At 38.0% G+C, this 23834-nt stretch overlaps 1 protein-coding gene across 5 annotated transcripts in view; it reads left to right on the top strand.

Annotated features, from left to right (window-relative positions):
- LOC120719691 (neprilysin-like) overlaps positions 1-18707 on the top strand; it is a 32966-nt gene extending 14259 nt beyond the window's left edge. For all 5 annotated transcript variants that reach the window (XM_040009101.1, XM_040009103.1, XM_040009104.1 and 2 more), the window contains 19 exons: positions 4976-5056; positions 5478-5573; positions 5677-5795; positions 5943-6011; positions 6470-6604; positions 8209-8310; positions 8446-8582; positions 8730-8823; positions 9699-9827; positions 13671-13769; positions 13891-13968; positions 14184-14287; positions 14642-14700; positions 14799-14918; positions 15270-15403; positions 15829-15894; positions 16425-16520; positions 16799-16875; positions 17071-18707. In XM_040009101.1, the coding sequence (XP_039865035.1) occupies positions 4976-5056; positions 5478-5573; positions 5677-5795; positions 5943-6011; positions 6470-6604; positions 8209-8310; positions 8446-8582; positions 8730-8823; positions 9699-9827; positions 13671-13769; positions 13891-13968; positions 14184-14287; positions 14642-14700; positions 14799-14918; positions 15270-15403; positions 15829-15894; positions 16425-16520; positions 16799-16875; positions 17071-17170 (1895 nt within the window). In that variant the 3' untranslated portion in view covers positions 17171-18707. The remainder of the gene's footprint in view (positions 1-4975; positions 5057-5477; positions 5574-5676; positions 5796-5942; positions 6012-6469; positions 6605-8208; positions 8311-8445; positions 8583-8729; positions 8824-9698; positions 9828-13670; positions 13770-13890; positions 13969-14183; positions 14288-14641; positions 14701-14798; positions 14919-15269; positions 15404-15828; positions 15895-16424; positions 16521-16798; positions 16876-17070) is intronic.
- Positions 18708-23834: the final 5127 nt, after the last annotated feature.

The raw sequence follows: 23834 nt of genomic DNA, 5'->3' as shown, positions 1-23834 counted from the left end.
TACCATTTGAAAAAGTATCTCTTGGAATCATTTCATGTATTGTGGAAATCTTTTTATGACTCTTCTTTAACACTAGAATGAACCAATTATAATTTGATGGTCACTGGTACAAACTACAGTCACCCATATGGCAAACAAACAAAAAAAGCTGTGTCCAAGGATTTCTGAATCCAACCTTTTCTCATCACATACTAATGTATGTAATGAGTGGCTGGCTTTGCACATCTCTCACCCCCTTACTCACCCGTTATGAAAGCTTCAAAAGCACTCTTTTGCACCACATTTAAACCTAGTGGTGAGGTGTCATTTTCCTACATGCAGGATTGCTGTTGTGAACCATGACCAGCTGTATTCATTGTCTAAAGATAACACGTGAGTGACAGTGTAAGTCAAAAGCCCAATGGAAGTCAGACGCTGAAAATGAAATAATAACAATAATAAGAAAAGAAAAACCTCCGGCCATCCCTGAGTCACAGGAATATCAACCTTTGAAACAGAACTGTTATCTTTCTCTGCCACAGCTGCTGCCAAAACACTTTGTGCGTAAGGAAGAGATGCCAGCAACATGTGACAGATCAGCAGTATTTGATGCACTGAGGTAATAACGGGTCACCAGAATCTGTAGAAAACAAATTTAATCCAAACTGAATTTGCAGAAACAAAGAGTGAAACTGCTCAAATATGTATTTTGCAGACCTACTGCTTATAAAGTGAAAAAATGATATTTCATATCAGATCTTGAAAAATTAAATATTAAAGTTGATAATCTTTCCTAAAAAAATGAATTGTGTAATTTATGGAAACCCAGATCTTTAAACTGTAGAGAGCTGTATTGAAAATCCTTTTTTTTGAGCAGTTAAAAAAATCTAATTTGTTCTTATTGTTATCTTTTCATATCAACCCAACTCATAGTGACAGGATTGTTGTCCTTTTGGACTCAGGGGAAAGTTGGCTGTCAAGTGCCCGTGTAATTTAAACTCCATCCTCTTTCCTGTATTGATCCTGGTGTGTCACTGAGCTGTGCAGCATGATGGTGTATATCTGTTGATGCAATATTTATAAGATAACTTTATAATTGTCAGGAAGCATTCAGGTCATGTTGAGCTATGTGACGGCTTGTCAAAGTCAAAAGGTTATCAAAGGTTATCTTTCTAACACATCCTACCTACTTAACCACCCACTGAAGAGTTTACTTTTGATAACACAGAAATTGCTCTCCTTGGATAAAGTGGATAATGTCAAAACAACCAGGAAGAATAAAACAAAGAAAATATCATTTAAGCTTTTGAAATGTTGGTAGCATTTTTTGTCAGGGATATTTTGTATATCCTTCTTAGATCTTAGTCAAAATCTCTGCAGCAACACAGCACATGATTTATATATTATTTCATTTTTTATTTTTTATGAGTTTTGTGTTGTCAGAAAGAAAAAGCTAATTTTCAGACATTAGGGCGAGTGCAGCACGGGAAGTAAATTATGTCATCTACTAATTGGAAGGTGGGTTGCTCCATCCTTGGCTACTCCCAGCCTGTGTGCCAAATATCCTCGAGCAAGACACTAACCCCAGTTTGCTCTCTATTGCATCCGTTGTAGCATGAATGTGTGTGAATGTTTCTTTCCAAGCTCTTGAGACTGTGTGTGAATGTTAGATAGAAAGCATTCACAAAAAAGTGAATGGGTGAATAAAGCGCGTTGAGTACAGGTAGAGTTGAAAGATGCTCTATAAGAGCCAGTCTGTTTACCATTTACCATGCAGGTTATACATGCTTGTATTTGCCGAATATTTAGTCTGCTACACTAAAAGCCACGGGGAAAATGACCTTAAATCCTTTCTTTTAGACTCAAGAAAGGAGGATTGTACTAACCAGACAGTGTTTGCACAGCTTGTCTTTGTGGCTATCAACAAGCGGAAGTTTATGAATGCAGAGGAGACACACAGTCTGAAATACTAAGCTAGCTATACCAATGAATTCTTCCATTAAATCTTCAAAAAGCCATCCCTGAGGGACTAAATGTTTAAACATGCTACAATAATCTAAATGAATGACTTCAATCGCTCACTCTTGTTGTTTAGATGAGTGGTTCTCTAGACAGCAGGCCAGTTCTGAGAAGCCATGAGTTCATGAACGGGCATTATCCTTGTAGTTCGGTCTGTAGCAATTTCTCTTTGGCTGTACCTTGGCCAGAAGTTTTTGTTCTGTTTTTGTTAGTTATCTGTGTGCACAGCATTGAAAGAGCTAAATCTACTCTGTAGATACTACTATAGATGTTTTGTACTTCACTTGTCCAGTTTCCTCTATTGTTTTAAGGACACGCTGCAGACTGCGCTGGGATATGCCAGGTTTTCACCTAATAGCTCCTTGGGAATCACCTTGTTGGTGCAAACATGTCATTTTATGCCTAAGAAACAGTGTTATCCTTGGCATTTTACATAGGATTTAACTATAGAGTTAGGAACAAATGATGTGTTTGTACGACAGGCTAGTAACAATATACCTAAAGACACCATTTAAAATGGGTTCTTTGCTAAGCTCTCTGTTCTTTGTAGACACAACACTGGTTCATCCCTTGAGTTAGGTGTTTTTTTATGCATGAATCATACACAGTGTTAAGGGCTAAAAAACTAACAAACAATGGTTAGGTTAAAGGACGGGACTGAAAATAAGAGAAAAAGAAGCCCATGTCCAAGGAGAAACTTTTAAAAAGCTTTGAAAAGTGTAGCTTAAAACCATTTAAAATAATTACAAGAAAGTCTGGGTCCTCAGAAGCAAAATATAAAGAAATGGGTGACACAAGACTTTTGCACAGCACTGTAGTTGTAAGCACGTGCATTTGTACTGGTATTCACAACAAACAACTACTACTTGTAGCTGGGAAAGGTGTTAGTTGTAGACACAGATATGAACCTGGGTTACAGTCTTTGAAAGGTCAGTGCACTAGCACATTAAATGCACTATCTTGTGCTGAAAATGTAAATGCACATATAGTCCTGATGAGATACATTTTCAATATGTGAAATACATAAAGGCTGCTTCTTTCTCTTGAGTTGTCATAAACAATAGCAACAGCAATCACAAGTGCAGCTATTTACATACATTCCGTATGTAGACAAAGCATATCACAAGGCACTTAGACTTGAAAGACATTTACATCATGTATTATTCATGATACAGGCCATATAAAGCAACTATACAGTTGATGAACAGAAACAAAAAATCTAAAAGCTGGGGAAAAGTTGAGACTTTTTTCGATGGAGAAAAATAAATGTAATTATATTTGCTTTTTTTTGTGATACCAGAATATCTTTAGTCTACATCATGTTGTGTCCCTACATTGTTACAATGTTTCCTGTCACTTCAATGCACTCAATGTGCTCACCATCTCTCTAATTTTTTCTTCAAGGTTCCCTGAACCACCCCTAGAAATCCCAGCATACTAGTTGAACTGCAGTGAAACATTATGACGTGATAGTCAGGCTCATGAATTTATCAGCGTAGTGCAGGGAGAGTTAAGTTCTTCATATTGTTGGTGATGAATGACGAACCAGCAGCTGGACTTGAGCTGAAGTTTCAGATACCTCCTGTGTAGGTGTAAGGTTTTGTTATTTTGAAGCACCGAGGACACAGACTCTGTACCGGCATCACATAACAATAAACTTGCTTTAACCACAGCGGTTTGCAGCAAACACAAAAATTACTGACTGTGTGGGTGTTTGAACCTTGATGATGAGAAAATGTATTTAGGCACATCCTCGTGTTGCTCCTGCTCGTGTGCTGCTGCTGAAAAGTGACAGCAGTTCCTGTAGGAATAGTTACACTTTAAAGCTACAATATGCAACTTGGTGCCTTGAGGCGGCACAGGAAAAGAGTATTGGTCCCCATGCCCTCCCCCTCAGTTTAGCAAGTTTACACCCCAACACTTATCACTCATTTTGATTAGCTGTCTACCTAGAAATGCTATCTAGCCTGAGGCTGAGCTAACTGGCGTCCATATGCCCACAACAGGTGTTGAAGAGGCAATGAACGCAGGTAATAAAACAAGCGCTGGTGCTCACTCTTGTTTCCAAATGGCCCTTTACTGCCACACCTTCAGCTTTGTTGCACCTTGATTTCTTTCCACCTCTTTTCGTCTGCTCTGTGCCGTCACTCCCATGCCAAAAGGTATTTGTGACAAGCACAGAATAAAATATGCATTTATTTTTACATGATTTTGCATGATAACATTTATCATACCCATTTAAAAGATGGGAGCTAGAACACTATTTATTTATCTGTATACTCATTGATTTATTTATTCATTCAAAGTAAAACTGGTTGTTCACCTTATACGGGGCCATTTTCACATTTTGACAGTGTATTGATGTGTTAGCTTTGCTCTTGGGGCACCTGGTATATCAAAGGAAAATTCCAATACACACTATGTTGCATGTGTTTTTATATAACATTTAAAATAAAAATGATTAAAGCTTTGTTTTTGTCTATTTTCTGCAAACCTAAACTATCTTCAGAAGACGATTTATTCTGTACTTGTTTATGACTCAAAAAAATGCACTTTCTGAATATTTTTTTTCATAATAATTCTTCAGGTTGTTTTTATTTAGAGAGAAATAAAACAATTAAATTGAAAAAAACAGCTGTGACATGTTTTTCTTCTTAGAATAATTACATTTCTTCTGTTTTGTCACCGGTTACTATCTACTGCAAAGGCTTTATATCATAATTACTTTGTGTTGCCATTTTCTGACAAAAGGACCGAAAGCATCCCTTAATTAAAATAAATAAAATGCATACGCATGACAGCTGAATTCTTGAATTTTTGAATCCCCAGAGATAAGAAAAAGAAAACCTCTATGTTGTACCTGAGGTTATATGCACCCAACTACTCCCTCTTTCCTTATTGTGCAGTGAGCAACTTTGCTTCTTCATCTTTGTCTGTGATTGTTTGCTTCATGCTTGCTCTGTTTCTTTATTTGAAGGTGTCCTTGAAAAAACAGTGGAGCGGGAAGCTGCTGCTCTCACCAAGGCTAAGACCCTTTACAAGTCCTGTACCAATGAGAGTGAGTCAGCAGGCAAAAGACATTAACACGCTATGCCTTTTTAGATCTTCTATTATCCTAATGTGAACATTCATTTTGTAAATTGCTGTTGAAGGTTAAATGTTTCTTATTCAGTTTTTGTATTGTCTATCAACAAAACTGTCATGAAAATATACATGAATCATCAATTTAAAAAAAAAGAACTGCAGTATTTCAGCTTTACATGATTCAAATGAATGTTTTCTTCAGAAGTGATTTGCTTTGGAAGCCACATCAATAAACTCCTCTAAGGCCTCTGAATTGCCACAGGTTTAGTATGTACTTGATAAAAAGCAATACAGTGGTTGAATTTCTTTTTAATTGATTTTCACAATTTTATGGGTAGAAAATAAATGTATCTACACCACAAAACCTATTTTCTTTGATTTTCGCTTCTAACTAGGTTTAATTGAGCTGAGAGGGGGGAGTCCTCTGCTTGACATGCTGCCTGATGTGTCTGAGTGGCCTATAGCTGTTGACAACTGGGAGACCAATTATGGTAGAGAACTTTGGTTCTTTTTCAAGTGTCATTGGGCATGATGTTATTGATGCCATTTCTTTCTTTTCACTTCTTTTTCACTTCTTTTTTCTTATTTCTTCAGGGAGAACATGGAGGTTGGAGGACGTCATTGCCAAGTTGAATGAGAAATATGGAACTCTGCTCTTGGTTAACTTTTTCGTTGGCACTGATGACAGGGATTCAACCTCGCATATCATTCATGTAGGTGTACGCCTGTGGCAAGGAAAAGAACTCACCTCCCTCTGTTCATATTCAAAAAGCCCTCATGTCCCTCTGTTCACTGAAGGTAATGACTAAGCCTTTATTTAGCTTTGATACTGAAAATAAATGTCTTCTTCTCCTTGCCAGTTTGACCAGCAAACAAGCCTTGGCCTGGTGTCCAGAGATTACTATGCATGCACTGGTCCTTATGCAGAGGTCAGTTTGCATGTTTGCATGTATACAAATCCACACGCCAGTGCAGTGCAGTTAAAGCTTTTTAATCAATGAATAATGAAAGCAGTTCCAACTATTCATTTGAGCCCCTGGATTTCATGTCCCTCCGAATTTGTTCCAAAAAAAACCCACAGATGATGAGGCTATCAGCCGAAACATCCGTTCACATCAGTGCACAAATAAATTTTATTCCTACTCTTAGAAATGTAGTGAGTTTGTATGTGATGAACGAAAACACACATAATGCTGATAACTCTATCTCAATCCAAACCAGATGTGTGAGTGGAACAGATGTCCTTTGCTCTGGTTTCACTTTAAAGCTTCCTATTTTGCCTTAATTGATATGCATGTTTGCTATAGACGGACTTTGTATCAGTCAAATCTTGTTTTAGTCAGTGGTTACTGAAATCAGTGAGTTACAAGTTGTGTTTATTTTACAGGCTTGTCGGGCCTATGAGCAATTCATGATTGACCTGGCTAAGCTGATGCGCAAGGACCGAGGACTAGCGATCAATGAAACTCGCATTAGAGAGGAGGTGACACGAGTTATAGACTTGGAGAGAGACATTGCTAATGTAAGTATGGATTTGTACTTTGCAGTTTTACAAGTAGAAATATGAATTCAAATACTTAAGAACCGCCTGTACTTTTCAAAATATGCTTATTATGGCTTTGAGAAACCATGGGAAAGAGATCTTGTTTTCAGTAATGCATACTGTAGTTCAAGCCTGCTCAGTTCCAAGTATTCATCCAGTTCCAAGTCTGATTATGATCAATAACTGAATGTAAAATAATTCCCGGTCCACTGGGAGAAGTGTGGCAGATATAAAATAGAAATCGTCAAACTAAAACTGGCTAGTTGTCACTGGGCACTGTTCCTAGTGTAGACTTCCTGGTGGTTGAGAGCTGTCCATAATGAAACAGCTAGCAAGATTATGTGGCAAACTGAACTACACCACAATCAAAAATAAACCTCTTTATCACATTTTACCCTTTTCCAATGATAAGCAACAGAAGACGTGTAGTTAAACACATATCATTTTATAAAATATGAAATACACCTTTTTTTCTGAGCTTCTTCATTCCCGTTCTCCTTGACCTATGTGCAGATAAGGGAGTGACATTTTCTTCTTGTTAGCTGAAAGAGAATATTTTTCAGGTAATGGAAAGAGAGACATTGGGATGTCATTGATTTAAAACTACTGTTAGTGATGCAAAGCAGGCTGGTATTAAGCTAAACTAATCTCAATTTTGAGGCTAGTGAATGAGGTGACAGCCATTGAGACTGAATAGTACAGTCAACTAAAATATTACAGAAGAAAGTTAACCATAGCCTGGAATGGTAACTTGGAGTAAACTGTCAGTAATAAAGCAGTAAAATAGCAGATACCTTAATAAGCAAGTCAACATAATGAAAAACACTTGCACATTTTTGAGGAGATTCAGTGAGTTGCCTCCTTGTGAAATCCAAGATTTTCTGAATCATACCTGATAGAGCTCACTGACCTGCAGTTAAATGTAGAGCTGCAGGCTGTGGTGACATAATTACCGTGATCATTTCAGTATATAGAGGCAACCTACAACTGATGTGAGTTAAAATGCAGGCAAAAACTTTAGCAGGGCAAAGACTTTGTGCAGGTTCAGTAGCTTTATCTTTCTGTCTAAGCTGGTACTTCTTGACAGACTGGAAAGATGATGGTTCAAAGGTTCCTTCTTCCTTCTGTATTCTAGTTCTGTTTTTTTTTTTCATCTAACTTAACACAAAAGGTTTCTGTTAGCAGGATGACCCCCCTGTCATCCATTTGTAGACCAAACCTCCCTCCTCTGTGTGTGTGTCTGTGGTTCCAGTCTGTAGCAGCTGATGTCTAAAACAAGCTGTTAACCAGCCTGATCCCAACACCGTGACTTTTCATCAACAGTTTTCCACACTCTGTGTTTGTCATCCTAGTCTGTTCTGCTCTGCTCTCTGCCATGCTTCACTTCTCCTCCACTCAGCTGCTGGCTTTTACAAGGCAGTCATACCATTCGCGCTCTGACATTTACAGAGCCAAAGCCTCCTGGGACGCCAAATACGTTTGATGCTGCTGGACCTGCACTGCAACTGTACGCATGTGTCAGGAAACAGGAGGGTTGTGACAGCATTCTTGATTTTTAGCCCCTCTGTCTTGCTCTTTCCAAGGCTACTGATACCCCAGAGGATCGTAACAACCCGGTGTTGCTTTACAACAAGATGGAACTGGGGGACCTGAACGCCAACTTCACCCTTGAGGTTGAATCACAGGTAAAAAAAAAAATTCTTTATGTACCACAGTTTGCTGTTTTCATTTCACATAGATACTTCTTTCTCATCTTTATCTTCTTCTCCTCTTTATCTCTGTGGGGATTTTTTTTTTTTTTTTAAAAACTCCTTTTGAAGCTATTTGACTGGAGTTACTTCACAGCTAAAATAATGAATACAGTCAACATCAGCGTCCCTGACACAGAAAAGGTCATAAACTACTCGCCCAACTATTACAGAAGGCTCAACCTGATCTTGGCCAAATACACCAAGAGGTAGGTGTGTTCATTTAAGTCTGTATCTGTGATGGAGTATAAAAGCCTGTTTTTGTCTCTAAGCTTGTGGGGGAGGGAGTGCACAGTATTGATAGCTTTGTGTGAGTATGATTGCTTTTTTCTCAACATGTTTCTGTCTACTCACAGGGATCTGCAGAACTACATGGTGTGGCGTTTTGCTATGAACATGGTAGTGGGTCTTAGCAGAGCTTACAGAGACACCAGGAAAGCCTTCCGCAAGGTACACGCACAGGACCTTGATGCTGTTATAGTCCATGGAAGGTCCTGTTTGCAGACACTGCTGCTTACCTAAGTTATTAAAAGAAAATGCAAACAACACAGGGTGCAAAGCAGTTAAAAAATGTTTGCAGTAATATTCCTGCTGGTATGGGGCTAAATGACAATACCTATGCTTTGAATTAAATGCTAAAGTTAGCATGGGATCATGCTTAAGATGCCAACATGCTGATCATTTGCAGGTTTGTTTACCACTGTCTCCACCTTGCTGGAATATGTGAGCATGTTAACACTTGGCAATTAGTGCTAACTATCTAAACCACAGTTACATTAGCACATAAGGCTGCTTCCAAATGGTTATTTACTGCACTTTTTTGCTACTTTCATAAAGCAATATCAGTTACCTTAAGCTGATACAATTTATCTTCTAACACTGACAAGGTTACTGGAAAACCATCTAAGGTTAGAAGATGTTTGAGATTTGTCCATGCAACATGCAAAATAGGCACATTTTTAGAAATTAGAAGATTTTATATTTTAAATGATTTTTTTTTTGGGGGGGGGGGGGTTAAGAGTTTTCATTTTGAAAAATTCTTTAAAAAAAAGTGGGGGATGGGAATCAAACCCAACCACCACCCACACACCTATTTAATTGATGCTAAAACTGCAGTATCAGTCAGGCTCTAATAAACAGTCGATTTCAACACGTTGCTTCATTCATATTCTTCCGTCATGCATTAAAAATCTTGGTAATCCTTTTTGTAATCTAATCATTTCCCCACTGCCCCATTTCCTATTGCCATGAGCCTCTTTAAACAATATGCTGACCAGTTTATCCTTCATCTTTAATTGATCTGTGCCTTGTTACTTTCCCTGCAGGCTCTGTCTGGTACGACGTCAGAGGCAGCAGTGTGGCGACAGTGTGCTCTGTACGTCAACAACAACCTGGAAAATGCTGTGGGACGACTTTATGTGCAGGAGGCATTCTCTGAAAAGAGTAAAGAACTGGTCAGTAGAAGGTGCATTAGGCTTTGTATTGTTAAAACACATTAGACTCAATCAAAGATAAAGAGCTCTTGGAAATATCCTTCATTAGACAAGATACAATCTCTGTAATGGAATTCCGCACCTTGTTTATTGAAAGCTGAAACTGATAATCTAAAAATGCCTCTGCAAGGCATTACAAGAGGAGTGTGGACGTTTATGTATTCAGTTAGTCATACATACAACAAAAAACATGTGTTTCAGGCACATCTGATGGAGAGTATTTTGACACCCACTTGTGTTTTTGTCACATTTGTGTCTTGTCTATCAGAATACTGTAGTTTTTGCTTGCCTCCACTCAAAGCAGCTGAACAAGGTGTCCTTGTTATCATGATCACACCACCCACACTGTAAATTCAAACTGCCTATGCATGTGTATGTGTGAGCTGTGGCATCTGACATTGTGCATGTGAATCAATTTTTATTTGCGACCATGTACAACTTTCACAAATAGAAATACATTATTGTACATTTCTGTCATATCATCAAGAATTTTACAGTATCTGTGTATGGCAGTACATCCTCTGATGCACACAGTACACACATTTCATTGTGACTAACTGACCTGCAGCTGCCACACTTTCTTTAAGTGACACAGATACAGTATCTTTTTGATATGTTCTTCTTTCCTTTCAGTGCGTACTTTAGGTAAATTGTTGTTTTATACTGCTGCTATTAGTATACCATCGATACAATATATACTCATCTGCCACTTTATAAACCAAAGTATGCAGAAGAGCATCTCAGAGGTCACAACACCTCAAATCTTGAAGCAGATGGGCTACAGCAGTAGAAGACCACAATCGCTGCCACTCCTGTAAACTAAGAACAGGAAACTGAGGCTGTAACTTGCATCAGCTCATCAAAACTAGACAATAAATGATTGGAAACATGGTACCTGGTCTAATAAATCTCAGTTTGAAAGCATGGTTCCACCTTGCCATGAATCAATAGCACAAGCTGCTAGTGGTGTAATGGTGTGGGGGAAATTTAATGATAGACTTTGGGGTTTTAAATTAAGTGTCATTTAAACACCATAGTCTATGTGTATAGTCTATCTATCTTCTGATGTTTTTTGTGTTCCAACAGAATAACACACTGTATGATAAAGCTGGTTTATTGAACATAACATCACCAGATGTCAATACAATAATAGACCACCCTTGGGACAGGGTTGAACGGGATATATGCAGAAACAAATCTGCAGCAGCTGATGCTATCATGTCAGTATAGCCCAAAATCTCTCAGGAGTTTTTCCAGCATCTTGATTAATCTAAAAATTAAGGCATGGTACTAGAAAAATATACCTAATAAAGCGGCCAGTGAGTGTATATATGACTTCTCAAAAAATAAATAAATAAATAAATAAAAGGAAAAACCCTAACAAAAGTTATTATTGCAATGAATAATTTAATTTAACCAACCTTTCAGATGTAATTAGCAAGTCTTTGTCTTATATATAATATGCATTCAGAAATATATTTCGGCTAAACATGTCATGGTTGCGGCTGTGTGCAGGCAGGATGAGGACCCAAACGCAAGCTCACGGAGGCAGGATTGAACTCAAAACACAGCTTTATTGCTGGACAGAAAAACCATACAAACTAAACTGGAAACTATAACATATTGCACGGAGAAACACACAGCCATGAATGAGGGAGAACGCGACACAGAACTGAGGGAGACGCAGACATAAATACACAGAGGGTTAATAAGGGAAGTGGGAGCGCACGGGGAACACAGGTGAAACTGATAATCATAACAAGACACGGCAGGAGTAAACGCAACACTGACGGGAGACTGTCAAAGTAAAACAGGAAGTACACAGAGGTTCAGACAAGAGGAGAGAGAGCACGGGGAGAGCACAGACATAACAGGCTGGGGAAAAGATGGAATAAAACACAAGGAGGGGAAACGAGGGCTCACAGATACACAGAGGGTAATCAAATAAGCAACATCTTAACAGAACCTAGGAACCACGGCATAAATAAAGAACAAAATACAAAACACACGGAAACTAAGAATACTGGGCCAACATGGCCCAGGACCATGACAAAACAACACAAACACTCACAAATCAAATAAGAGGAATGTTTCCAGCACTTTGTTGAATCTGTGCAACAATGATTTAGGACAGTTCTGAAAACAAAAGAGGGTCCAAACTGGTACTTGAAAGGTGTACCTAATAAATTGACCAGTAAGTATATATGGTATATAAAGTAATTCAAAATAGTTCATGTAGATGGTAAATATGTAACTCTGATAAGTTGAATTAAAGTATTTTTCATTAGATTGTTGCTAAAACGTTACATTTCTAAGCATCCCTCTTTTTAATACGATAAGGTAACTTTGGGTCCAACTGTCTACTTTTCCAAACTCAGTCCATGTGGACTAAATCATGGTGAATGAAAAATATCTATTTTTGAGCACTTTGCTAGCTTTGGGTAGATAATGCACCTAATTTGCAGCACTGTGTGACAAAGAAGCATAATCATACTAAAACTTTGACTAAAAGAAAAACAACAACAACTGGACAACAGCGTATCCATGCACATAACACTATCACAAGTATGTTAAAAGGTTTTTAGAAAAGCCTCTTAAGTATAATCGCTGCTGGTTTGTCAGCAACCACAGTGTGCTCTCCAAGTCGTCACGCATTATGTTAGCTAGGGGTCTGCTAATGTGATGAGAAGCTGGTGTGCCTTTTGTCTGCCTACTGTGGCCTCAAAACAAATCTGTGGTTAGAGGACTCTTGAAGGGTGACCTTTGATGTCTCTGAAGTTATTTTTTTTAAATTTCCTGTTTCTGTTCTCTTTGTATTTGTTATTTGGTGGCGATTTATTTCACTTTCATTTGAATTGTCCCAGTTGTGTATTTGTTGTGCTTGTGGCCAAAAACCTTTGCCTTTTTAAGTCTGATGGCCAAAGTACAGGCATGGTTTGCACTGGTGCCGTCAGTCAGATCGTGAAAACATATAGCTCAGGGCAAATACATTATAGAAACACGCACCACAGGTTTCACTGAAAAGTGAGCTTTTGATGTGATGACTGATGATTTTTGAATTTGCATAAGAAAATCTCATTATCTGAAGCTACTATTGCTCTGAAGCATCTTTTCACTTGCACTCGTTCATGTGTTAAATAAAAATAATATAACTGGCCTGCCTATCGCATGGATTGCCGTTATGCTGCAATATCTCTTCTATAATTTAAATTCATAAAGCTCAGGATCATTCGAGTAACCAGAAATGAAACCCTAAAATGCTGAATGCATCTATAAGCGAATGTAGATTTTTAAAATATGTAGGGCAGTAGCATGATCAATAATGTATTTGTAACCATGCAGTCAAGGAGTGAAGACATCTACTGTAGAGAATTTTAATACAAGATGAGACTTTTATATGTACAAAGAAATATCTATTTAATAATAATTTTCTTTTAGTAGTTGTAGTTGTTTTTAGTCACCAATGAAGCATATCTGATTATTGTTGTGACCTCAGCCAATTTTAACACTTGATAGAAAGAAATATGTCATGTTAAACTAATATCACACTTCTGAAAATGTCTGCCAAGGTCAGCAGACTCCTACACAGAGTGTAACCTGGAGTTGTTCTGCATTCATATGTGACTATGTAATAATGAGGCTTAATTCAGGGAAGTGCATTTTTATGAATTTGTTGCCCAGTATGTTGCAAGATTGCTTGGCATAACTTCAGATTTTGATGATAGTCTCCTTCTGCAGTAAATCTGTTCTGACTGATATGATGAGGTTTTCACTCTTTGTTTGTGTTTGTGTGGTTTGGCTTAGATGGAAGAGATGATTAAAGGCATTCGGGAAGTGTTCATTAGTAACCTTGATGACCTGACATGGATGGATGCAGAGACCAAGAAAGCAGCTGAGGAGAAGGTATTGCTTATACTTTTAGCTATAACAGTTAATGGTTGTTATACGTATAGTCCATTCTGAATTTCGGGATAGTTGATGGCTAAAAATGTTTGTTCAATTTTCTCAACCTATTCTTGTGCAGGCCCGAGCTATTCGGGAACGGATCGGCTATTCAGACAACATCATGGATGACGAATATCTTAACAATGAGTACAAAGATGTAAGTATCTGAAAATATGCAACTGAGAATGTTTTCCTTCTTTCGTGGAATCATTTCAGCAGAATACAGAGCGCCTTTATTGTAGCCGCATATCGGTTCTGTGAAAAATCTCTGTGAATTCCTGGCTTTTATGAGTTTTGCTGGAGAATATATGGCCAAGTGTTGATAGCTCTCATCTCGGCTAATCCTCCTGTTTTTCTGTGTGTTGGTGTTAGCTGAGCTACAGTGCAGAGGAGTACTTTGAAAACATCCTACAGAACCTGGAGTATGTGCAGAAGAAACGCCTGCGGAAACTCAGAGTAAAAGTCAACAAAGAAGAGTAAGCTTTCCATTGAGGGGTAGAATAAACTGGCTTATTCCAGATGTATATTAAACTGCAATTATTACCATTTAAATTAGCAGTAATAAATCAGTTTTTTTCTCTTTTTGCCACTTTTGGTGTACCCCAGTATCTCACATTTAGCACAGTGCACTGATCATTCTCCCACACATACTCCTACCCACGTATAGAGTTCAGCTTTCCTCGGCTGGGAGGCTAACATTAGCCCAGCTATTAATAACTGCAGGTTAATTTTGATATATTTCATCAAACATGCATTTCACAGTAGTCTAGTGCTCTTTACTGTAGCAGTAGTGCTCTTCACTGTAAGTTAATTCCAACGTCTTTCTCCAGGTGGGTAACTGGAGCTGCTGTTGTCAATGCCTTCTACTCATCCAGCAAAAATCAAATAGGTATTTCACATATATGCAAAGATTAAACTGCAAAAGACTAAAACAATACATATTTTATGTATTTGCTGATTTATTTATTTTACTTTTCTTGGTGTCAGTGTTTCCTGCTGGAATCCTTCAGCCTCCTTTTTTCAGCAAAGGCCAGGCTAAGTCTCTCAACTATGGCGGCATCGGCATGGTAATCGGTCATGAGATCACACATGGCTTTGATGACAATGGTATGATTTTCCGCATTGTTACTCTTTGTTCCTCCCTGGGGCAGTTCTGGCAGACTGCATTGATCTTTGGAAAAATAAGTTATATATATATATGTAATAGATTTCCCCTTGTAACTGGTACCAGAAAAACATGTTTTGTAACACCATTTAGGATCTCAGAACTTTTTTTCCAACTTGGTTCTGCTTCAGAGATGAGAGGATTTATTTATACTGACATCTATTGTTCACAAACACATAAATGTAATTGAAATATGCAACTAACATAGAATATATGCAGCATTTGAGTGCTGTTGATATTCTTGTTTTCTTGTTCATCAAGTTCAACCTGTCCACGTCCCATTCATTCTTTAGGCCGTAACTATGATAAGGATGGCGACCTGAAGGACTGGTGGACACCAGACTCAACACAGAGGTTCCTCGAACTGTCGAAGTGCATCGTTGATCAGTACGGAAACTTCTCTTGGGATCTCGCTAGTGGACTACATGTACGTTCATCTGAACTATATCCATCCTTCTTCTTTCTCTTATCAAATTTCCTCCCATATTTTCCCCCAATATTATCATGAACTTTATTTTATCTCATTTATTTGCTTTCCTGTTACCTTTGCCAGCTTATCTGTTGGTCATTTTTCTGTCTTTCCACACATTTTGCTGCCTCATACCTTCTCTGCTCCAGGTGCCCTTAATATTTTGTGTTGACATATCAATGGCTCTTCCTCTCCTTCTCTTTGTCTCACCTTCTGTGTCCTTTTCTTTTGAACAATGCTTCTTTTATCCCTTGTGAAATGATTTCCTATATCCCAAAAGTTATATGTACGATTTGCTGAAATACAGAGGAAAAATTACAGCCTCCTTCTGTCCTTTTTCCCTGTCAATCTTTGTGTTCTATGTCCCTATATCGCCTCTCCAGTTAAATGGTAACAACACCCTCGGAGAAAACATTGCTGACAATGGAGGGATACGACAGGCGTATCAGGTAATGAGCCTGGAAAAAAAAAAGAGAGAGAGAGAAAGTCAGTTTAAGAGGCCCAGTTTACAGATAAGAGAGGAGGTGATTCAGTCTGCAGCTTGCTATTGTCATCTGCTTTCTAACATTAATAGACTAGTTATTTTGTTAGGTCACAGGCTGGCTCATTAGCTATTGTAAACACAGCAATAAAGGACATAATGTCGCTGCTGGATGTATCAGTTTTAGCTTGGCAAAGCACAGAAAAGACATTCAAAGACTTGAATGCAACATGAAAGAGCAGGTATAGTATTTTCACATAAATTATACATGTCTAACAAAGTACATACACGGTACACTTTTTCTTTTTTTTTTCTCTTTCAGCGCAAAGTCTAGATTATTTTTCTAATTAATACGTAGATCTCAGGGAGACAGGATGAATCCATATGCATTTATTTTTCTGTCTGCAAACATGGTGACATAAGTTATGATTTCATAATCAGTGTGATTTTTGGATGTATTCAACATGACTGCTGGGTAAGATTGTGTCACTGATTTAGGCCTACAAGAACTACGTAAAGCAGCATGGAGAGGAACCACCTCTGCCTGGAATTGACCTTTCCCATGATCAACTCTTCTTCCTAAACTTTGCTCAGGTAATAGCCTTACTGTCTGATGCAGCAGTTGTTTGTTGAATAATAAGCCATTTTTTACACATGCATTGTAGTTCTGATCTTTCCTAGGACTGTAGGCAACAGTAGAAAAATATCCTGCAAAATGTGCATGCTTCGTGATGGATGGATGGATGGATGGATTGGTGGATTGATTGAGTGATGGATGGATGGATGGATGACTGGGTTAAGCAATGGATAGATGTGCAGATTTCAGATTTCTTGGTGCAATTCAGTGCATCCTAATCACTGTCTTTTTACAGGTGTGGTGTGGAACACATCGACCAGAGCAAGCTGTTAATTCCATTAAAGTTGACGTACACAGTCCAGGGAAATTCAGGTAAACTCAAACCAAGAGTATTTTCTCTACATCAATCAGCTATGTGCTGCCGGCAAAGGGCAGAAAACAAATTACAATGGTAGCTAACATTTTAAAACCTAGACAAAATGATATGTCATGTTAATTTCACTTTCAAGTCCCCGTCTAATATAACAACTTCAGCTCCAACCATCAATCTCCTCTCTACGTTCACAGGGTACTAGGCTCCCTTCAGAATTTCCCAGAATTTGCCAAAGCATTCAACTGCAACAAAAGCAGCTACATGGTTCCTGACAACATCTGCCGTGTGTGGTGATTCACATACCTCTGGGATGGGTCCTCCCCATTCCCCTACAGTACCTCTACCCTCTGATTTTTGAAGAACTCACCGGGGGCTGCATTAAAATGGAAGCTTCCCTTAGCTTTTGACTGGATGGACCATGGCTGGTGGACTGACACTGCAGTATGCACTTCATCCAAGGACGGCAGCACACTGTACCCTCGTAGATGGATGGACTGAGCACTGTCTCTCCAACTCTGACACTGTAGTTCATTCATTCAGCCCAATTATTCTCCTACTCACTGGATACAATCACTTTTGTGTTTTTGTTTTTATTTTTCTCTCAATCTTTCTTGTTTTGCTTCTCATTTATGAGTCCAATGTGTATTTGTGAGTGCACATGTGAGTGTGTTTCAGTCTAAATACTGCAAAAATATTTGGCAGAAGAGCAGCAGACAGACAAATGTGCTCAGCCCACTGGCATATGAATACACCAGACACCCACTCACACTCATATACATGTAACAGGGCTGAACCACTCTATTGTATGTGGGACTGAGCTGTACTCTCATAAAACCTCAGCTGGTTTCAGCCTTCATCAACATGCTGATCCACTCTTCAGTGTACTCATAGTCTAATCTTTGGTCATCCATAAAACTAGATTAGATAAATTATTATAGAAAATCAAAAGTCATTTTATTATATAGAGCAGCGAGTATTTAATCGCGATCACATATTACACAGTGCTGTTCTATAATCAATGCTAACATCTTTACCGCAGTTGGCAGGTGGCTGCTCTTCATTAGCAGAACGTGGATTATAAACCAAAATGAAGTTTTTGCCTTTAAGATGACACCTGGTCATAAGTCATAAAGACGACAATCGACAGACACCAAACCCTTTTCGTTCTTCGAGACTCCTGAGTGTTTCCGTGTGAATGAATGTCTCTGTGTATTTTCCAGTCTTTGTACGTCATTTGTTATAACTGCCTGCTGTTTGTCAAGCAGATTGGTATGCCTTACAGTTGTGCTACTCTGTGTGAGTGTGTATGTGCATTTGTGGAAGAACAAAGGATAAGAAAATGTATTATTAAACAAGTAGTTCGGCTTTTTCTCATGCTCGTTTGCTTTCTCATTAAGAATTGGATGAGAAAATCAACACCACTCTCACGTCTCAGTGTTTTAGCCAGCTGCCATATGACTTAACTTAGCATAACGAGTGCAAAGAGCTGTCCGTGGTCTGTCCAGTTTATATAATAACCCCGGCTTGATTTCAGTAATTGCCACATTGCGTTTCATGTTTTTATCAGTACGAAAAGCCAAAGTCAAAAAAGAATCTGATTTTTAACAAACTCATGTGAGTGTATTATTAATCTTCCAAACTTTTGATAAGACACTGAATAAGTGTGTTCATAAAATGTTTAACTATTGAGAAGAAGCATAGTGATTTCTCATTTTTATCTTGGCTTAATCTTACAAAGTGTGCCATAGAGCCAATGTTTTCTGTTTTTGTTTTAAGGTGATTATAAGCACAAAGCAAAAAGATTAAGCTTCTTATATAGTTTCAGAAACATAAAAAAAAATCATAAGTGCATCCATTTTTTGAATACAGGTGATTGTATTAAATCAGTAGAATTTAATTAACCATTTCATATGGTTTTATTTTTTTATGTTAAATTGTAAGTTGAAAAAGCTAGAAATTAGTGCAATGAATGATGTCCATGATCATGTAGACCACAGACTGTATACGCCTTCCATGTCCAAACATATATATATATATATATATATATATATATATATATATATATATATATATATATATATATATATATATATATATATATATATTCAAGCTCCCAGGCCTTTGGTAGAGCACTACAGCTTGAAAGCTAGACTGCCTGCAGGGGCGAGCGGGAGATATATGTATCGATATCTATATAGAGATGTATATATATCTATATATATCTATATCTATATACATCTATATATATATAGACAGATATTCTCAATGCTATTTGTGCTAGCTGTTTTTGTGTCTTTATTGGTCACTCGGTTTTCTTTCTCTCACTTTCAGTCCACTTGTAGAAAGACAGAAATACCTCAGTTGCCTGTATTTAGATACTTTCTAAGAATGACTGATTATCATCTTGAGAAGCATCTTTCTTTCAGAATAAACCTTTAAAAACCACAGTATGTCTGCAGACAGCTTGACTTATTATGTTCATGGGTGTTTTCGTTCTTTAGCTCAAATATATTTCTGAATGCATATTATCTGGGATAGGAAGGACGTGCTAGTAACATGTGAAAGGTTGGTTAATCTTGTCAGAAATCCTTGAGAAACAAGAAATCAAAATTTTGGGCGAAGCTGAAGTCATTTACTACAATAATTAGCTGATGATATGTTTTTTTTAATTTTCTTCTTCTTCTCAGTTTTTCAGAAATGCCTAATTCTTAGAATAAACAAAGCACTGGAAACCTTACTTAGCAATTTTGGTTCATATTGACATGATAGGATGCCAAGAGAATATCTCCTACACCACTACAGCCTGAACTGACATAACCGGGATGGATCAATGTTTTTATGTTGTTTAAGTCTGACCATACTATCTGAAATCAAAATCCGGTAGATTTGAAATAGTCAGACCAACAAGTCAACTTCTTCTTATCTATTCTAATGCTCGGTTTGACCATGTCTACATAAGTGCTGCCATGTAATTGGTTGATTAAATATTTGTGATAAAGAGCAGTTTAACAGGTGTACCTAATAAAGTTGTGCAGAAAATCATTCAAATATTCTACATCAAAGCTTGAAATCTGCATCATTTCCCTGATGGCCTTGTAAAGATTAAAGTATGGACATACATTACATTCCACTCACACAATATTGTTGACTTGATGAGTGTATTATGAATAAAGTGGTTTATTTTTGAAATTTCCACAGAGAGGGCAAATATTTAATCTAAATGCAGCTTCCCCCACTAATTAGGCCTATAAGAATTGGGGGAGTAGGAGCTGAGTGTGAAGCCAGCCAAAAGTTAGTCACAATGCAAACAAATGAATGTGCAATATCTTTATAGCAGCTCCCAAGCTGCCTGCTAGTAAATATACCCCATGCTGCAATGAACTAGCAAGCACATTTCCTGGCACGGGGATGGCTTGCACCTTGGCTGAGACTAGAGAGGGAAACTGTCAGGGACGTACAGGGAATAAGAAGAAGAAGAAGAAGAAGAAGAAGGAAAACAACACTTCAGAAGTTCAGAGGTGAGCCAAAGAGAATTATAACGCACATGATGTGAGGGACAGGGATGCCAAGTAGGAGCACAGGAAATATGACCAAACTCTGAAGAAAAGTGTCAAAAATATCTTAAGAAAGGGGAGAGTGCTGCTGCAGGGGCAAGGGCCAAAAAACACATACTTGTGCAAATAGACAAAAAGTAAAGCCTGGAATTATTTTGTTTATGTCTTCATTTTTTAAGATTTGTTTGTAGTTCTTCTTTACCACACTATAAAAACTTTCACGTGAGTGCATGCTTCTCATTGGCAGAGCAGACCAGAAGTATTTGGGGGTTATGCTGGAGTCTACAAAATGTCGCCAGTGTGTCAAACAGGGTGACTTTAAAAAGCAAGGACAAACTTTATTTAGTGTTTCTTGACTGCATAAAACAACAAACAGCCAACAAAGATATTTTCACCTGCTGCTTCTGGTTAACACATTTCTGCCCTATCTGAGATTCATTCAGTTACTGTTTTCAGTAGAATATTAGTTGCAGTTGCTTACTTACTGCCAAGATTCCCCCTTTTGCTCCCACTGGCTGTAACACTTTGGCAGTTAGCTGAAAGTTCACACCACCCACTTTCCTCGTGCTCTCACCTTCCCAGTCATTAGCAGCTATACTAGCTAACATCACAGCTAACATTACAACACCTCAGCATGTTCCTAGGAGGCTGAACAGTTTATTTTGCACTGTGAACATTGTAGACTGCTGTGGTAACCCAGAGGGGGGAGATTAAACGAAAACACATTAAAGAGTGACTTGAGTTTTTTTTTTTTTTTTCTGTTTTTTAATTTGCTGTTATTATTTTATTTTATATTTCACAACACAACTAGCACTTCTGGGCTTAAAATGTTAAAACCTACTGCCATTTCAACTTTAAGAAAGTCACCAGTGCCAGCTCTTCTTTTGTTTTTGCTCCCACTACAAAGTTCCCTTCTGTTGCCCTCTGGTCATAAAACTACTCAGTTTTCCATCGTGCGCCCTTTGGGTGACCTTAATGGTGGGTCTACTGGTATGTGTGTGGGTATGTGTGTGTTTGCGTGTGTATCTTGGGGGGGGGGGGGGTCTCTTCCAGTCTCTGGAATGCTTGTGTGTGTTAGTGCTTGGGGCACTGCACGGTGTATGCACAAAAGCACATGTGCATAGGCACACTGCCACGTGCAAATAATATGTTAGGAGAATCATAAGTGAGAAAGTGTTTCAGGTAGGAAATCACATCTTGTTATTGCTCACTTGATTCAAAAGGAGCTCTTATTGTGAAGTGCCCTCTTGCTGTGCTCTTGTTTTTAATGGCTGCTGATAGCCACCCATTTTGAGTTCAAACTGGTTGAGTTTTCCCTGAAGTTTTTTTTATATGGCTCTTTACTTTTTCATGCATTAGTATAAAAGAAAAGAATTCATAAGATCACACGGGCACGGGAGCAATTCACTGTCGCTAGTGGTTTTCATTTAATACATAAATTAACATATAAAATTCTTCAGCTTCACATTACTGAGTGCAGATATATCAAAAGAAAATGTTTAATGCCTTTTCTAAAAATATTGTCAAGAATTTAATAATTAAAAAAGAATTTTAAAAAGACATATGTGTATTAGTTTGCCTCAAGTACTCAGCATAGACAATGTGTAAATACTGTTTAAAATATTTGAAAAAAGGACATGATAAAACCTTAAAAAATATTTTTTGCATCAACAGCCTTAAGGCTTCACATTAGTGTCTGTGCTTACTTCATAATTAATATAAAACAGTGACCTCCTGTGGTTGTTCAGTAAATCTGTTTTTGTTTTTAAATATCTTTTTCTTTGTTTGTTTATCTATTATTATTTGTTTTTTAGCTGAGTCCATTTGGATAGATAGCTGCAAAAGTTTAAAAGTTTAATCCGATGAGGATTACTGATTAGTTTGGCTGCACACAACTTTCCACACTGGATCTTGTTTCTCTTTCGCAGGTGAAACTGCATGTTGTAGCTCGCTCTAATCAACCCTTGAGCTGACAGCTAGGCATCCACTTCAGTTATCTGAAGACAGCCACATATGCTTTTCCCCCCTCTCCCTTTTATGTCTCAACCATGTCTACTCTAGTGTGTTCTGCCATTAAACTAACCATTGATCTTCTTTTCGCAGATAACAGGTGAAAGATCAGTTCCATTAATTTTACATTTTGTCTCACTAAGTGGACCACGCATTTCTTATTAACTGCTTCAAGACACTGGCACGCAGGTCACAGCACTTAATTGGTTCAGCTGATGAAACACTATTATCTGTCACAATCAGAAATGCCAGTTCGACATGCAGCACTTTATAGGGTTTTCTGGGAATGCAGTCTTTCCATTTTGCTGGTTTGCTGATTTGCTGATTTTGCTGGCCAGATAGTTGCTTTGTTAAACACTCTTGATAAAATATCATCAAATCATCAGCTGCTAGATATTTGGATTAAATCAGACAATTAAAACATGATGTGCATTCTTTCGACCTCCGTCTTTAATTATCAAGAAAAACCATCACTTCTACTTTAATCTCTTGTCTTGGCTGGCCATGGTGCTTATGTTAAGGCAGTGCTTTTATACATTTGGCTTGTTCACTATGTATCAACTCCACAACAAGATTTGACTCAAATTTAACTGTCATTTTCCGTGTTTATTTTAAGAAGCTATTGATTTCTTAACTACAGCTGAATTTGGCCCACAGCTACTGTTAAAACAAATGCATTTATTCCCCATGAGTCATTCAAGAGCATTAGATCCACATACAGGCTACTTTTTTCCCATCCCAAAATAAGTTTAAGACCAAAGTGGACCTGGCTTTGCCCCAGGTGGTGGTGGTATCAAACAGCCTCTGTTAGGCCAGGTGGTTCCAGGGCTATATATAGGAGAACTGCAGCCGTATTGCCAGCATCATTAGTGGTGTTAAATTTACTGCTAAAATCAGCCTAAAGCCTAAAAAAGACTCTTACATCACTATAACGTTACAATTACAGGTATTATTGGACACAATAAGCAATATTATTGCTGTTGCCTTCCATTACTTACAGTAAGGTTTGACAGGGACGATGCATCTTATTAGAATGATCTCAGTTTTGCATTCCACTCATGCATGTTTTATGTTTTTCTACTAAACAAGGGCAAAACAACAAGGTGGTAATTGTGTAATGTCAAGTGTAGACACATAGAATTAATTTAGAGTTAATGTACCACACCTGGAAGACATGTTTTTGCACAGCACCATGTGGTGTACCTGTAAAGTGATCTATTAGTGGGAAGGCATGCCAAAGTGAGGCTGGCTGCAAGTTTTGTGAAGAATGCGTATCTCGATGTGAGGTGGTGTAAGGCAGGTTTGCTGTGAAGTGAGCACAGTGGGTGCGTTAACAGCATAAAGCATGATTATTCTGCAAAATATCTGTTACGAGCAACCTGACGCTATTAAAT

The sequence above is a fragment of the Simochromis diagramma genome, unplaced genomic scaffold (genome assembly GCF_900408965.1).
Source record: "Simochromis diagramma unplaced genomic scaffold, fSimDia1.1 OVJJ01000344.1, whole genome shotgun sequence".
Classification (NCBI taxonomy): Eukaryota; Metazoa; Chordata; class Actinopteri; order Cichliformes; family Cichlidae; genus Simochromis; species Simochromis diagramma.
Note: the sequence above shows the minus strand (reverse complement) of the source record. Positions and strands in the feature narration are given on the sequence as shown.